Here is an 18204-nt window from a genome sequence, read left to right as displayed (position 1 = left end):
AGACACTGCCAATGTCCACGGGGCTGAGCGGGTCACCCTGGGTGAAAACTACCAGCACAGGAACGTCCACTGCAGCATGATTTGTGGCAGAAAGAACATTGGGATTATCTTTAAAAGCTCACCAGGAAGAGATGATTAAGTAAGAGCATATCTGACCTAGGGGGGTGGGTAGGGGCTGGGAGGAGGAGGATGGGGGGGGGGAAGATGGGAGATATCTGTAATACTATCAACAATAAAAAATATAACTTAAAAAAAAAGAAAAACTTCAGCATCAGGTAAATTAAACAAGTAAGTAATAAATGTATATCCGTATCAGGGAGATTTTTAAAAACATGTGGTATAATTACAAATACCAACACCAACATTATGAGAGTCCTTGACCTTCTGTGAAAAAATACAATTCACACCATAAGATTTCCCCTTCAAAGCTACACTTGTTAGTAGATACAAGGAACAAGTCCTATAAAGATACATCCCCAACTTAACAATGGCTACCATAGGGGGTGACATGGAGGGTCACCCTTTTTTGTTTTCTTCTCATTTGCATACGTGTTCATTTTGAATTAAATACAAAAATAAGTCTGCTGTTGTTGAAAAGGTACAAGAAAAAAATCAACCATCCAAAAAACGGAGTTCAGTGGAAATGAGACATTCGTGAGTCCTTCTGGCCACTCAGACACCAGAAGACAGAGAGCTGTGCAATTCCTCGCTGTGAGAACGGCCACTTCACCGTGCCAATAAAACCGAGGTTTGGATTTCATTTCCTAAATGTTGGTTGAAAACTGAAGACATATTTCAGAAGCAAAACCTATGGCTAAAAATAAGGGCAATGTAGAAATGAAACCAGTAAGAGCTAACTACAAGTAACTAATTAAAACAGCGCCTTAGACAGCAGTCTCAATCTCAGGCACCATTTTTCCAGCCACTACTTCAGAAATCCCCAGTCACCTCCAGCACTGCTTATCTTCTAGGAGGGACACGGCAGACTCCCTCCTTCCAGGGCACTTCCGCCCGCTCGCCGTGCTAGGGATCACTAGACTCTGATCCTCGGAGAAGATAACCCTCTGAGGCCGTTCCAGAAGCAGAGGACCCGGTAACGACTAGTTTCAATGGCAGGAATCAATTGAATCCACTGGATATAACAAAAACTGCTTCCCTTCCCTCTCCATCCGCCATCTTCCTGCCTTAAATAAAACAGCTCAGTTTAAAGAAGCTCTTTCCTCTGACAAGGAAATGAATAGCATTAAAAGGAACACTTCTAATCTGCCATTGACGAGGAAGGCAAACCATTTCATGATTAGTTTCTGCAGGTAATGCTGAATCAAGGGAAGAAAGAAGCCCTTCCATTTTAAGATTAAAACCAGGCAAACGAACATTAAAACTGATCTAGGCCCTGGCCGGTTTGGCTCAGTGGACAGAGCGTCGATGCATGGACTGAAGGGTCCTGGGTTCAATTCCCGTCAAGGCTTGAACCTCGGTTGCAGGCTTGATCCCCAGCCCTGGTTGGGGCAAGTGTGGGAGGCAACCAATCGATGTGTGTCTCTCACATCAATGTTTCTCTCTCTCTCTCTTTAAAAAAATTCAATGTAAAGGTATCCTCAGGTTAGGATTTAAAAACGAACAAAAAAAATACTGATCCAGGCTATGGTTCCACTGTCTTCCCATCTCATACGTGATGAGGTCAAGGCCACTGATTCTGCACAAAGGTACCCAACACCATACACCTCCTGCTTCAAAGCAGGGGCAGCAGGATCAGCCGTCACTCTGCAGGTGGAGTGGGTACCCCCAACACAAAGCCCAGTTCTCTGTGGTTCTGCAGGAGCAATCAGCAGCTAGCTCAATGCAGGCACGGTGCCTGCAATGAATATGGATGTCCTCTGAAGCCTGCTGGAGCCAGCTCAGCACCACAGTTGCACTTCCAGAAAAAGGCTCTCCTTAATTCCTTGGACCACATGAAATAGAATCAATGTCCTTACTAAATTTAAAAAACAAAATAATCCACAGCCATCTCGTACCTGGCCCAAGGCCATGCCCCTGGCGCTTGGCACAGAGCGACTGACCCCAGCGAGGTCTGTGTGCAGCCGCTTCTCCCTCACACACTTGGCTCTTCGGGAAACAGGGCAGCAGCAGCCCAGGCTGTGCCCGGAAGCACTGCCCAGAACCAGGGTGGGGACAGGCCCATCTCCCAGCTTCTTAGGGTCAAAATAGCCACAAACAGTATCACAGGCTGGTTAATAAAGCAAAGCAACTAGTACACGATGCAGTGGAGTCACATTTCACTCGTCTGCCAAATACGAAAACCTTTCACCTATCAGGCAACCTGCTCAGCACGGCGGTAAATCATCACACACAGCTCTGCTTGCTGCTCCTAAAAAGTTAGCTCCAGGGTTTGGCCAAGAATCACCAAGTCCATTCAAATCTGCAAGTTAAAACTCCCAACCAAGATGCTAAGCATGAGCCATCCCAGCTACAGGGCATACTCATGGGATAAATTTGGACCACAGGCTGAATCACTCTTTACTCAAGTAAAACAAGACTGAAAAACTACCTCTATACTGGACCCAGAAAATTACTTCCAAAAACAAAAAGGCAGGTATCGCCGGGGATTGGGGAGCAGAGAATAATCTAGAAGCTGCCCTTCTGTTTGCCAGGGTCTCTCACATCACAAGTGGATTAGGTATCATTTGCTTTCCATTAACATGTGAAAATTTGAGGTTCCCTTTGAGACTGATATTTAGTCCCGTATTTGTATAAAATAAACACTAAGATATCAAAGTCGCAAGGTTTTGCCAGATTCCCAAGTACTGGACGGGATCATGACCACGTTCACAAGACCAAGCACCACACAACACTGTTACTGAGATCCGGGGAAACATGACCGCCCACCACACACTCGCAGTACTCACTTAGACTGGGTCTGTTTGGTGATGTTCCGAATGGTGGCACCTTCTTTTCCTATAATGGCGCCAACGAACTGGGTGGGGACCAGCAGGCGTAGAGGCAGGTCACAGGGTTTCTGCTTGGACACCGATCCCGGAGAGCCCTGTCTCGATGAGCCCCTCTGCCCGAACCCGCGGCGGCCTCGAGGCTGCTGCGAAGCATTCTGCTGGGGGGCCATCTCGTCCGGGATGTAGGCCACTTTCAACGTGAAGTTCTCCAGCTGGAAGCCATTCAGTTTGTCTAACGCTCTGAAAGTTGACAAGGAGCAAGGGTGGGAAGAGAAATCGAACTTTATAATAAACCTTTCAGCAAAGCAATACCTATCTCCCCCACTCAGGATCACTGGCTCAAAATCTTCTGAATAAAGCCACAGAACAGGTAACCCAGAACAACTTAACACCCCAAAACACACACACACACACACACACACACACACACACACACACACACACGGGAAAGGAAAACTTGACCAGTTTCCAAAGGGAACATACTTGTCATCTGCCCATGAAAAATAGAAAACATTTGTCAAACATTTTTATTGAGGTGTAATTCACATACAACATTACATTAGTGTCAGGTGTACCACATAAGGACTTGATAATTGCATATAATGTGAAATGATCACCACAATAAGTCTGGCTAACATCTGTCATCACACATAGTTACAGAATTTTTTTTCCTTGTGATGAGAATTTTAAGCTCTCTCTCAGGAACTTTCAAATATGCAATACAGTTGTATTAACTCCAGTTAGCAGGCTGAGCATCACATCCTCAGGATTTACTTGTTTTATAACTGGAAGTGAGTACCTTTTGACTCCCTTCACCCATTTTGCCCTCTCATCTCTGATATCCACCAATCTGCTCTCTGAATCTATGAACTTGTTTTTGTGTGTGTGACTGGCTTTTTTTTTAGACTCTACATGTGAGAGCATATTGTGCTTACCTTTGTCTGACCTCTTCCTGACTTACTTCACTACGTAACATCCTCAAGGCCCATCCAACGTTACTGCATATGCCAGGATTTCATTCCTTCACATGGCTGAATGCTATTCCACTGTGCATATATACACACCAGGCTTTCTTTATCACTCCTCCATTGATGGACACTGAATTGTTCCCATATCTCAGCTACTATAAAAAATGCTGCAGCTGAAACTCTTCAGTAAGCTTTAACCCAAGAGGTCAGTAACAGCGGAGGGCACGCAAACAGCCAGGGGAGGGAGTGGGCAGACCTGGTGCAGGCCAGTCTTTCCAAATCAGAAGGGAGAAGATGTTGGAAATAGGCCCCTCCCTCGCTTCATCTTCTTACAAAATACAAACATTAAACATCTTAAGCTACAAAGGACAGACCTCTCTCAAACTCTCACAGGAGATGGGTAGGATTTGATACTCAGGATAATCACTCAACACATTCTCAGCACCCACCAGGTGCCAGCCCCTGAGCAAAAGCAGCCCCCGGCCGCCTGGAGTTTACGGTCTGGCCTGGGGCGGAGAGGCGGGGTGATGATGGGCCAGAAGCAGCCAGCGAAGCTGTTTTCTACCTGACCTACCTGCCCATCCGTCCACCTCTCTATTTTGAGAGGAGCCTTACTGTTTTTTTTTTTTCCATTTTGCATGTTACCATGGAAAAGTACCAAATCTTAAGAGTCCATCTCAATGAGTTTTCAGAAGGTAAGCCTGCAACCCAAATCCAGAGCGAGGACATAGCGGCGCACCAAAGCCCACCAGTACCTCCCTAGACTTCGAAGACCATAGACTGATTCTGTCTGTTTTAGAAGTCTAGGTAAATAAGTATGTATTCGTATATACGTTATGTACTCTCTCATGTCTGACCTCTTTTATTTACCAGGTTTATAAGATTTACTCATATTGTTGTTTTTTACCTCACCTAAGTATTTTTAAGGTGGAAAACGCAATAAAAAACTGACAGAGAAGATATCACCAAGATACCAAAAGCACACATAAACACACTTTTAATAATACACACTCCCAAGTACACAACATTAAAAACAAAGGTCCCACACTTTCCTAAGGCTACTCAGATTCTGTTCAATGGGCTTTGAGTTCAGACCCGGAAGGCAAAGAAAAACAGGCATGAAACGGTCTCTCCCTACTTGCTCAGTGGTCATTTCTGGTTCCCATGTTGCTTTCTTATGTGGCGATCTTTCCATTTTGACTTAGATGGAAACAGGAGGGTGGAAAAGAAATGCCCCCACCAGAAAGGGCACCAAAAGCATGGAGCCTAGACAGCTGACGGAGCACACTGGTGTCCTGGGGACCCAGCCTCCTGCCCTCTTCTCCCACGTCAACCCCTTCCCCTCACTGTCCCACAGAGCCCATGATGAATTCATCACAACAGACCCAAGTCGTACAGAAACACAAAGGAAGGAGCAGGGTATTTCTGCCACCAGCACTAAGCCGCCAAGACCCTTCCCGGAATCACTGCTGACCACCATAACTTCTGCAAACAGACCGCTCCTTTCCCTCTTTACATACAAGCGTATGTTCAGTGCCTGACAGAACTGGGATCATGAGGTACATCATTTTGTGTTTTGCTTTTTTCCCAAAGAGACCTTGGGATGTTTCCATGTGATTTCTATGTCAGAGGGCATTCTTTTCATAAGCCTACACGGTGATAGGAGGCACGTGGCAAACTATTTTACCAACATCCTGATAGCAGAACCGTAAGTTAACCTATTAATCTTTGCTTTCTCCCTCTCCCCTTTTTCCTTAAGGGAAATGTGGATTAAGGGCATTCGTTTGGTTCTTTTTCTTGTTGTTGCTAATCTGTCTCATTCAAGGATATTTTTCCATTGATTTTGAGAGAGGAAGAGGAAGGGAGGGGAAGAGACAGAGAGGAACATCTATGTGAGAGAAATACTGGTTGCCTCCCACATGTACTCTGACCAGGACCAGGGATCCAGCCTGCAACCAGGGTACGTGTCCTTGACCGGAATCAATCCCTGGACCCTTCAGTCCACAGGCCGATGCTCTATCCATTGAGCCAAACCGGCTAGGACTAGGGCTAGGGCTAGTTTGGTTATTTCTGAAGGACAACCGCTGAGAAATTATATTGATATTTATGATATATATATTTAAAGAAAGGTGGAGTTGCAGAAGTCTCAACCAATTAGATTTTCATTCCAAACAACTTTAAACCTTTTTCAAGGCCAAGAGAAACTCATCACTGAGGGTTCTTTCGGAAACCCACGGGAACGCGGACCGGTGAAGGAGTCAACTGCAGCCACAGGCACTCAGGGCAACGGGCTCACTACACTCCTTTCCTACTACAAACCGCACAGCTGGCTCCAGAAGGAAGGGAGGCGGCTCTGACTGTGGAATTCAGTCAGTAATGTTACAAAAAGTCTCTCCTTCTTTCTGGAGTGAGACAGGCGAGCTCGGACAGTCCTTCTCCAGGGAGGTGAGCCTGCAAGTCCTCAGCCTGTGGTATTCTGGGGCTCAGCCAAGTCCCGTGTCCCTCAGTACCAGCTCCTTGACTTGGTATAAAACTGTAACGTCAAACTTCATGCGCTGCTTCTAAAAGGTTTCCGTTGTTATTATTTCTTGTTTTTCTGGGGGGTTTTTTGGGAGAAAAGGAAAGGTTCTCTCACGCGGGAGGTCAGAAGGCACGGTGCTCCGGTACCCAGTGCACTGTCTGGGCCCCAAAGGCTCCCAATGCATACACACTGGGTGTCGCCCCGTGTGACTGCCAACCGGCAGTTTCCGACCCCTCAAACCACAGTGCTCATTGGGGCAGAGCTGAGGAAGTACAGGAGGAACCTAACGGCAAGCAAGGGCTCAGAATCGAGGCTGCGGAATGAAACACTGACACCTCTCTGTGCACAGGGTGATGCTCAGCTCTGTCCTTTGGTGGCTTGCTGAGTCCGTGGGTAGAACATTATAGAACTTTCACCAGACTGTATATGTGAGAAATGGCTCACCTGTCCAAATTTCAAATGCTGGACTAGGAAACAGAAGCAAGGCGAAAATGAGACTTTTAATAACACTCTCGAGAGCGGGCGCCCATTGTACAGGAACACACTTGGGGCAGGGTGCATAGCCGATATATTTAGTCCCTCCTCCAGTCCCTCATTGGCCGAGTACTATTTTGGTCACCTGTTTCCTAATAGGTCACCTACGTCTTGCTGTCTCCCATTGGGTTATTTAAAAAAATGGGCTGGGGCCTCTTCTAGTTGCCTTCACCTCCCTTTGTCTAGAGGAATCTTCCTAGGACATGTGCTATCAGCCACGTGTACAGCTCTCATCCTCCTTCCCCACTCCCACATCCTGTTTGCTCTGGGGAAATTCAATAGCCGCCTGGCCACATGCTGTTCCTTTTCTATGAAGGTAAGCCAGAGGCATGTTTCTTATATACAACACATATGGTGAGAAGATGATGGGTGTTCACGAGATTGGTTGTAGTGATCATTTCACAATTTATACAAGTATCAAATCATGTTGGACGCCTGAAACTAAGATAACGTTATATATATCAATTATACCCCAATTTAAATGAACAACTGTCATAATTATTCAAAACATATGCATTCAGCTCAGCAGAACTCAAGGGTGTTTTTCCAAGCGTGCTCCTCAGGATCCCGTTTCCCGTCTTCACCTGGCTCTGCTCTGCTGCTAATCTGAGTCACTCGGGAGATGCTGAGTAGTTCTGTCAGTCAGTAACACTTAACTATTGATAAAAAATTTATTAGGGCAGATCACAGTTTAGGGGGCCTAGAGAGAGAGGGGATATGTAGTTTAAATTAAGGATGAGGGAGGAGGGGAGAGAGAAGAAATGAGACCAGAGAAGAATTTAAACCCATCCAAGGGTTTACACACACACCTTTTTAGTGAAAAGAGGCTGAACTAGAGACCAGAATTCTAGTGCAGCTAGAACAATAAGCAGCCATGTAACCTTGGAAAGGTCATGTTCTTATTTGGCACTAGGTTCCTCACCTACAAAATGCAGTGATTCGATTTATGATCCCTTTCAATTAAAAAATTCCATGTCTAGAATTTCTGTTTTCTTTTTCCCAGACCTCACTGCTATATATAGCACAAATTCTAACAAAATGAGGTTTAACCATTATTGAAAAGTCACACAATTCAGTTTTCTGCTTGTACCAAGAACAAAAGGTTGAGGCATACAATCTATAATAGTGTAATATGCTAATTAGACCGAATGTCCTTCCAGACGAAGCCAGGGCTGTGAGGGTAGCCCAGGTCCCGGGTGCTGGAGGGAAGGAGGCGCCAGCAGCCGGGGGAAGGAAGGCCTACTCTTGCACGAATTTCGTGCATCGGCCTCTAGTTTAGTAATAACTACTGGAAGCCTGATTATCAGTACTGCAGGGATGCAACTTAAGGAAATAATTATTGCCAAAGCCCAAAGATTTACCCTCCAAAGGACTTGATCAATTACACTGGTTCTAAAAGCACACGCACATACACTCAAAAAGCAAAATCTCTGCAAACAACCTGTGCTGTAGAGGACTAGATACTTCGACTGTGGTAGGGGTGAAATACTATGTAGAGATTACAAACAGTATAAATATAGTCAATGGAAATAATGAAACTCTACAGAATGATCTTCGTAATTTTAAGTTATGACACGTGGGACAAAGTCTACAAAGCTTGATGGTTATCTCTGAATGGCAAGAAACTCCTTTGTCTTACTGCTTTATCTGTTGTTTCTTTTTCCAGAATAAATCTTCTAGTCACATGATTTTTACAGTTTAAGGATGATTTTCCTCCCCTTAGCCATCAGCCAAGTTGTTGAAAACAATTCTAACCATCACAGTGATATGGGTCTTCAAACTGATACAGAAGGATCTTCAATGATAGCTTCACAATATAAACAAACTATACTCTGATTCCCTAACGAAAATAAACATCAGAAATAAGAGCCCGGAAGAAAAGGAAGTATAAAAACTAAATGCCTGCAAATTCTGAAGGGTTATTTCCTTGTCACACATTACAAATCCTCCAGTGAGTGATGGCTACCTTGGACAATGTTACCTGAGCATCTCTGGGAGGAAATGAGTGTCCCGAGGCCCAAGCCTCTCTTGCTCCAAGGAACAAGTGATACTAAATACATTCTCTGTTTTTTATGATTTTTTGTTTTTATTATTTTTATTCATTTTATTTTAATAATCCAAGACTTCAAGTTAAAACAAATAGGTATTTCCTCATAATATATTACTCTGAACCTTTGATTTTTCTAACCACAAGGTGGCAGGTATTTCCATGTTAAATTCTGTCTTAGAGTCAGCCTTATTGAGGAATCAATCTCCTTAAAAGTGGCATTTATAGAGGTTCAAGTAACAAAAAGAGGCAGCCACAAAGCCTTTAAACTAGGTTCCTAACTCTGAGTATCAGCGGCCAGTCATTATCTGGAATGGAGTAGAAATGAAGTATATTGAGCAAGAACAGAGTATCATCGGCAGAAATGAGAAATATTGGAAAATGCTTAATAGCTGCTAACTTTGGAGTTCTTGTGAGGTATTATTGATAGGTGTTTTGGAAGCACTACATAGGTTCTCTCAACAGCCTCATGAGCTAAGAACTGTAATCATTCCCACTTTACAGGCAGGTGTGAACTAAGACAGATTAACTTGACCAGAGTGGCAGCCAAGAGTGGTGGCACAGAGAGTCACCCCATGGACTCTGGAATGTGTCCTCCAAGCCTCCCCGCTCTGCCCACCCCCACACCAGCACATCCCAGGTACACAGTCTCCCAAGTATCAGGCACAAGGAAAGAAAAGCCAACTGAGAACATCGACTCTGCCCTCATGACCCGAAGAGATGAGCTTTGAACGGGCTCTTATTTCTGATGTTTATTTTTGTTAGGGCAAGGAAATCACACCGCGGTGGTTTAGGCAGCAGACAGCTGTGCGCAGCCCAGAGGACAGGTGTGCAGGGCTCAGTGGAGCAAGTCCTTCCCAGCTCAAACCACCTCCAGCTGCTCTAAAAGCAGCCCAGAACCAATGGGTTGGGCAAGAATTATTACTACTTCCTTGGTGCCCATGTGCCAGGCCATTTGATAAGCCTGTCTTTCTATAAATATGTGCCTAAATGAATGACTAGATTGGTTTCTTGTCAGCTCTCATTTTGTAGCTGAGAAAACTGAAGCTCAGAGAGGTCAGAGTTACAGTCAGAGGCCACGCTTTCTCCACGACATCCAAGGAATGCAAGATCCAATGCCTCGCAAATAAAATCAATTCTCCTCACAGAATGAGAATGCACTCCCCATCTCTTTAAAAAAAAAAAACACAAAAAAAACTTACTAGAAAATGTTCAGAACCCTGAATGACAAGACTGACTTTTCCATTCTTTAAATCTATTAACTTTCTCTGAATTATTTTCTAATACTCTTTGCTCTTTGGAATTTTTGAGGGAGAGAAAACCAAATATTCTTGTAAGGAAACTCAACATGGGCAAGAATTAAAATCAGGCGGTCCCTCTCCACTTCCACCAGCAAGATGCCCATCCCCGAGGACAGGGATTCTGCCTTTAGTCACCGGCAACGTTTGGTCAATACGCAGTTGCGATTCATTGAAGGACTATTAGAATAAGAGATGTAAAGACCATTTCCCTCTTTGAAATGCTCATTTATTTGTTTAGGGTATTTAATTACTGAAATGACAGATTCCCAACAGCCTTTTTCTCTCCCCTTCGGACCAACAGGACCCTGCACCCTCTGACAACACTTGTAAAAACCGTCTCCGCGTTCCGTCCGCCGTCAGGGTGGGGTTACTCGCAGCAGTGATCCTGCCCGGCTCCCAGTCGGCCCTTCCTGTGCTTGTCTCGGTGCTTGGAATGCAGGGGCTCTAAATGTCAGCCAGTCCAGACTCGAGTTCAAAACCAACAACGTTCTCCCATACGACTAACTGTTAAGCATCGTCCAGTTAGCTGGCTATCCTCACCTAAGTTTTCAAGCAGGACAACTGGGACAATCTCCAAATACCCTTGGGTTTAGCATGTTACCCCAGAGTTTCCATCTAACAGAGCTGGCTGTCGCAAGCACTTATTGGAGATCTCTGTGAAGACTGGGGCATGTAAGACAAACGGAGTCTGTGTTCTCACTGCCCTCACTCTTACTTTCGCCCCAGTCTACTTGGGGTATAAAACGTGAAAATTTTCTGTTCTTCCCTCGCACACATTATTGTTGAAGAATAAAGTTTGTAAAAATCAGTTTTACCACTCATACCACAATTTCTAAGATGTCAAAAAACCTCATGTTAACTGTTAATTTTTTAAAAAATGAGTGAAAGATACAAACAGAAGGAAAAACAGAATATTTTTAAAAGTCTCATTAAAAATGAATGTCAGAAGCCTCATTTTTTTAGGAAAAAAAGTGGCATGAATATGAGTAGATACTGCTTTTCACCCACAGGATCAGCAAAGCCTGGTAAAGCTCTGTGTTAGGGAGTCAGAAGAACGCACACTCACATGGGACCGATGGGAATTTAAACTAGTTCAGATTCTATGAAAGAGAACTTGCCAATATTTAAAAAAAAATTAATAAGTATCTTGATCTATTTCTAGGAATTTAACTCACACCCATATTCACACACATGCAAAGTGACGGGCAAAAGAAGAGATTCTCTACAGCAGCAATTTTCAAACCAGAGTGCGGCCGGCATTACTGAACACGCAGCACCTGACTATTTCCTCAGCGGCACCGGCCTCTTTTCCCTCAGATTGTCGAATAAAACAATGACAACAGCCAAGACCATAGCCATCCGGTGAGTCAAAACTTCACCTATTCTTTTGTCAGACCAGCAACAAATATAATCTATTTTTTGGTGTGCAGCAGAAATTTAGTAATTAGTTTGTGTGCCATGAGCAGAAAAAGGTTGAAAATCGCTACACTCCAGCCTTGCTCATAACTGCAAGAGACTCGAAATAAGCTAAACATTCAATTTGGAACTAAGTCATTCTATATTCATACAATGAAATTCTATGCAACTTTAAAAAATAGGTTCCTATGTACAAAACACTCAAGCAAGTTGGGGAACAATACTGGGGGGAGATCTGCACCATATACATCTTTGGACCTTTACATTTTGAACCATGTGAGTATTACCAATCAATATAAAAACGGAAGTCCCACTGTGTAATGCAAGTTTCCATGTCCTCGCCAGCCCTATCTTTCCTTCCCCGGTCCTCCAGGAGCGGGCCTTTGGTCAGCTAGCTCGATCACCTTTCCCTTCAGGGCTTCAGGTCGGCCAGTGAGGTCTGTCTTTCCCCTTTCCCACGCAGAGGGCAGACAGGCTGCCCCTGCCGGCCCTGTGTCTGGAGGCGGTTAAGACTTCCACGGTCCCTGACACTCAGCTCTCTGCTGCTGGGCACCTTGCATGCCATTCCTCTGTTTGCAATAGGAACAGACAAGTCAAAGGCAATATGTGGGATCCTCATTTTCTCTCTCTAGTGTTCAGTCAGTTCATTAGATCATTCCCAAGCCTAGAGAAGTGTTTTTTCCTAAGGAAGATTTTTTTATCTGTAAAGTTTAGCCTCCCCATTTTATTGGAATACATTTCCCCCACCAATCTAAAATCTAATTACAGCTTTTGCAGCTCGGCCACCGACACGCTATCCTGACTCAGGAAGACCCGAAAACTTCGGGGCCGCATCGGCAAGCACAGGAAGCACCGGGAGGCCGCGGTAATGCTGGCGGCTTGCATCATCAGAGGATCAACTTCGACAAATATCACCCAGTTACTTTGGGAAAGTTGGTGTGAGGCATCACCACTTAAGGAGGAACCAGAGCTTCTGCCCAACTGTCAACCTCGATAAACTGTGGGCCCTGGTCAGTGAGCAGACACGGGTAAACGCTGCCAAAAGTAGGACTGGCGCTGCTCCTATCGTTGGTGAGGTGCGATCGGCTACTACAGAGCTCTGGGGAAGGGAAAGCACTAAGCAGCCTGTCATTGTGAGGCCAAGTTCTTCCGCAGAAGAGCTGAGGAGGAGATGAAGGGTGTTGGTGGGGCCTGTGTCCTGGTAGCTTGAAGCTCCATGGAGGGAAGTTCATTAAAATGTCCAAGTATTTTTGGGGAAAAAAATAAAATAAAATACATATGTAAAATTACATTGGTTCAATGTCTGCACACTCCTAAATGGCAACAGTAACCATTAGGAAAGTCAGGGAGCAAGAAAACAACATTTAACACTATAGTTTAACACATGACCTACTTACCAGCTCTGAATAAAACAGCAATAATGTATGTATCGTATCAGTAAGGGGAAAATCTTAATGTAATTTGATGATACCCAGGTCCACAGCTTTTTGCAAATAGGGTATAGTTCAGTTTCATCCCATATCCATCTCCCATTGATATATTGAAAAAGTAATAAAACTTGAACCAATGCAAATTCTTATTATACCGTCAAACATTAAAAGATTTGCAAGGTCAAACTTGGCAAAATAAAGTTTATTTCTGCTATCCACTAGGCCAAAATATAAGTACTGTACTTAACCTGCTTACTATCCATAGAGATAAAAAGTGTCAGTCTGCTTACTGTCTGGCTTGGTCCTTACTGGAATAGGTTACGTTTACGACTGCAGTTTCCGAGTCAGTGTTCACTGAAGGGAGAGAAAAAGGAAGAGAAAGAAAAAAGTTAGTCTTCTTTTTACGTCCCCCCTTTTACAAATTTGAAAGCAATTGAGAAGACGTGTACCTTGCTCACAGCTTTCCACCACTCCATACTGGCCTAGTAAACTATCCAGCACCTATCGGGAGGGGGAGAAAATCACAGATTTTCAGTTTCCCAAGGTATTACGAGGGCAGAAATGTTTGAAAATCACAAAGAACTGTGATGAAAAAGAGCCCCCAAAATTAACTGGGTTCTGGACTATCGTAGTGAGGGAAGGGCCCATTGTGGGGTCCCCTCTCCTGCGTCTCCCAAGATCCCTGACCGTAGGCTCATTTCCCGGGGATAACGAAGCAATGAGGCAGCTCAGCAGTGTTCACAGCCACAGCCGCCCGGTTCCCAAGGCTGGAGCAGCAGGAAGCATCTATTTCCCATACATACAGCAACGCCTCATCACACTTCCTCCTTGTATACAAAGTCACGAGACAAGGGCCCACGTCAAGTTTCATCTTTAAGATGTTCCTTCTCAAAGAACTTCTTTTTATGGCTAAAATGGACCCAGTTGGCCCTAGCCGGTTGGCTCAGTGGATAGAGAGAGTGTCGGCCCGCGAACTGAAAGGTCCCAGGTTCGACTGTGGTCAAGGGCACATGCCTGGGTTGTGGGCTCGATCCCCAGTGGGGAACTTGCAAGAGGCAGCCGATCCATGATTCTCTCTCATTATGGATGTTTCTAATCTCTTTCTCCCTCTTCCTTCCTCTCTGAAATCAATAAAAATATATTTTAAAATAATAATTTAAAAAAATGGACTCATCGGAACAGATGACTCTCAAGACAGGCCAGCAAAATGAAGAAAGAACAGAGTTGATATTCTACCTGGAGCTAGAGACTAAGCTGAGTGGTATATCAGTCCTTAGTAAAAAGTATAAAAAAAAGAAGTGAACATTTCTAAATCTAGAGTAGGCTGGAAAAAGCACAACTTGAAACTGTCTGTCTTAGCATCTTTCTGCGGCTGCATTATTCCACTCTGCATGTTAGTCTAATGAGAGGCCGTGAAAGCAGCACCTAAATTTTATCAGACCATGAACTGTGGGTGTACCTCTCATCAGTACGAACCAAATCTAACTGTCCTTCGCTTCTAAGAACTAGAAAAAAGATTTTTTTTAAAATAAACTAAGATGAGTTTCTATTAATTTATAGGGAACCAATTATTCATTAATTTAATTGCAAACTTTGAAGGATAGGCCCTGGAGAACGTGTTCTGGCCCCCAGAACACAGTCAAGCATCAAGAAACGCACTAAGTAGTCAGGGTAATTAACTCCCTACTAAACTTTAAGCTTCTTCTAAATGAACATTTATTTTATGTGGTATCTTTCAGGCTGTTGTCTACTGATTCCGATTTGAAAACTATAGGCAGGTCTGTCTAGGAATGAGCTTTTTATTTTATTTTCCCCCATTTTATTTTTTAAAATATATCTTTATTGATTTCAGAGAGGAAAGGAGAGGGAAAGAGAGATAGAATCATCCATGATGAGAGAGTATCACTGAATGGCTGCCTCCTGCATGTCCCCCAATGGGGATCAAGCCCGCAACCCAGGCATGTGCCCTTGACCGGAATCGAACCTGGGACCCTTCAGTCCGCAGGCCGATGCTCTAACCACTGAGCAAAACCAGCCAGGGCTATTTTCCCCCATTTTAAATAAAGTTAATACCTATTAGTGAATGGGGAATCGTTACATTTTTTCATACTGATGTTTTGACGTGAATTTCCTTTGAGTGGGGCTTATTAATAGAAGCACACTAATCTTTGTCTCTAACTACAGCTGCTATTAAATCAAAAAGCTTAATCTTTAATTCAGAGCACTTAGCTGACCACATATCATTTCATGTGTCTGTCTCAGCCACGAGGATGAACGGCCACATGAGCAGGAATTTCCGTTCACTGCACTGTCCCTGGCACCTGGAATGTACAGGCACGAAAAGACATTCCCACAGCTCGTAAGTGAACTAAGTACTTCTCAGGAGGAAATTCTCGTACAGACAGCTTACTAGGAATGGCACTCTCCAATAGTGTTCACCTGTTTCAGAGGTGAATTTGACATGCATGTCATGTTGATCACAGACATCTTTTATAAAAGCAAAAAAAAAAAAAATAGAAAACTTCTTACAATGCCACCCAAAGAGGCATAATATGCAACATGTAACACCTTAAAATCTAAAAAAAGCAACCTACTTGTATTTTTAAGACAAAAATGTTTCAATACCAAAAATGTTTTATATGCATATTAATAGAATTCTAAAGAGGTATTTAAATTCATTCCATCTTAAGTAATTAAAGCAGCAGGAACGGTCCAGCTACCAGTTAAAACCCAACTTTTAAATGGAAGCCCCTCAAACAGTAGGGCTTTACAGCAAGTTGGTAATCTTGAGGGGCAGGGGTGTGGAGGTGGTGGAGGAGTGTAGCGGGTAGGTGCCAATTTAATATGTTCATTTACATAAACATCATTCTTAATTCTTCCTAAAAGCAGTTTTTTCAATAAATACATTACTCTCCATATTCTTTAGCTTATATCTCCTTAACTTTTTAAAAATATTTTTAATTGATTTCAGAGAGGAAGGGAGAGGGAGAGAGAGATAGAAACATCAATGATGAGAGAGAATCATTGATTGGCTGCCTCCTGCACGTTCCCTACTGAGGATCGAGCATGCAACTAGGGCATGTGTCCTTGACTGGAATGGAACCCGGGACCCTTCAGTCCACAGGCCAACACTCTATCCACTGATCCAAACCAGGTAGAGCAATCTCCTTTTTACTATTATAGGAAAAAAGAAAAAAGAAAAAAAAACTACAAAAGCTAAGTACCCATGATTTATAAACAATATTGACTAAACCTGCAAAAATAATGCTAAAGAAACTAATGTTCTGCAAATGGCCCACTGGCAAAGTGACAGAAATCATAGATATATTTCTTCTTATATATGGACACACAAATATACACATATATTTATTTATATGTAAACTAGAGGCATGGGGCATGAAATTCGTGCATGGGGGGGTAGGTGTCCCTCAGCCCAGCCTACACCCTCACACAATCCGGGACCACTGGCTCCTAACCACTCGCCTGCCTGCCTGCCTTGATTGCTCCTAACTGCCTCTGCCTGCCTGCCTGATCACCCCAATTGCCTCTGCTTGCCAGCCTGATTGCCCCCAACTGCCCTCCCCTGCCGATCTGATCTCACCCCTAACTGCTTGCTCCCTGCTCCCCCACACTGGCCTGATCTCACCCCTAACTGCTTACTCCCCCACCGGCCTGATTGCCCCTAACTGCTTGCTCCCTGCTGGCCTAATCGCACCTAACTACTTGCTCCCCTGCCAGCCTGATTGCCCCTAACCGCCTCTGCCTCGGCCCCCGCCACCGTGGCTTTGTCCAGAAGGAAGTTGGACATCTGGAAGATGTCCGGTCGACCCAGTCTAATTAGCATATTACCCTTTTATTAGTATAGATATATACATACATACAGACAGATAAATGATACAAGAAAACTTTTAACTTAAAAAATCGAGGAAATACACACAAAATTTTCTCTGCATCTACTGTACAGTTTAATATGTTCAAAACAAAATTGCTTGTAGAGTTAAACATTCTATTCCTAGATAATAATAAATGCTACCGATTATCAGAACTATCCTGTGTGTAAAATCTCTGGGGGGAAAATTAGAAACTACAATTCTATCCTCTAAAGATGGTGAATTTTATTATGTGTAAATTATACTTGAATAAACCTTGCTCTAAGAAAAACCCACACACAAAACAAAAACACACACACTATTTTATAATTCTTAAAGGAAATATAGGTCCATCATCAATCTTGGTACCTAGTTGAGGACAAGTTAACCAGACAACCTAGGGGGGTTTACCTAGACACCCGAGATGAATTTCAATGGGTCTTTGAGGTCTTCACTCGTCGTTTTTGCGTAAGTTTTGGGGGTCATCACAACTGAGAGATGGGGGAAAGATTGTCAATAACCCAATCAGAATCACAAATCCCAGAAGGGTTTCCAACCCCCAAGTGCCTGAGCAATGCTAAGTAGCCCGGTTCCCTTTACCGGGTTGGGAAGGCATCTATCAGAGTGCGCTGTGTGGAGCAGGACTACCACACTGTATCCTGCCACTCAACTAACTCACTGAGCTCCCCGCGCAAATACAGCTTACTCCCCCCAGGTCTGCCCTGTGGACTCAGCCTACATTACGGGAAGAAAAACAAATGTTCCTGTATCTGTCCCATAAAACGCCCACCACCATCCCTAGGTTCTTGCCTCCTCTCAGTTCCTAGAATGTCTTGTCTCTTCTCCCATCTATCTCAACCACAAATGTTTCTTTTAAACAGCCTTGTTTTAATGGTAAAAACAAACAAAACCCAAAATACTTCCACTGCACATTTCCAACATTTCCACAATCTCTTAACAAACCAAAACCCTCATTCCTAAATGAACTTATTTTACTCAAGCCCACAAGAAAACATTTCTCTATGCTTATGTAAGTTTAAACTCCAACTGGGAGGGGAAGACGCTACCAAAGCAAATTAAAGCCGCAGAGGGAATGAATGTCTTGGCGGAATCCCCCTTTTTATATATTTAAAACTTGAAAATCTCAAATATTCAGCACTTTAAAAAAAA

At 43.7% G+C, this 18204-nt stretch overlaps 1 protein-coding gene across 4 annotated transcripts in view; it reads right to left on the bottom strand.

Moving 5' to 3' along the window:
• The window catches only part of IGF2BP3 (insulin like growth factor 2 mRNA binding protein 3), a 96804-nt gene that overhangs the window by 25273 nt on the left and 53327 nt on the right, over window positions 1–18204 (bottom strand). For 3 of the 4 annotated variants that reach the window (XM_054726412.1, XM_054726414.1, XM_054726413.1), the window contains exons 4-6: window positions 13615–13666; window positions 13456–13519; window positions 2907–3188 (exon numbers count right to left, since the gene is read on the bottom strand). In XM_054726412.1, the coding sequence (XP_054582387.1) occupies window positions 2907–3188; window positions 13456–13519; window positions 13615–13666 (398 nt within the window). The remainder of the gene's footprint in view (window positions 1–2906; window positions 3189–13455; window positions 13520–13614; window positions 13667–18204) is intronic. The other variant, XM_054726415.1, reaches the window with a different exon arrangement.

Source organism: Eptesicus fuscus, chromosome 14, assembly GCF_027574615.1.
Source record: "Eptesicus fuscus isolate TK198812 chromosome 14, DD_ASM_mEF_20220401, whole genome shotgun sequence".
NCBI classification, from domain to species: Eukaryota; Metazoa; Chordata; class Mammalia; order Chiroptera; family Vespertilionidae; genus Eptesicus; species Eptesicus fuscus.
The sequence above is the reverse complement of the archived record's forward strand: the minus strand, read 5'-3'. Positions and strand labels throughout refer to the sequence as shown.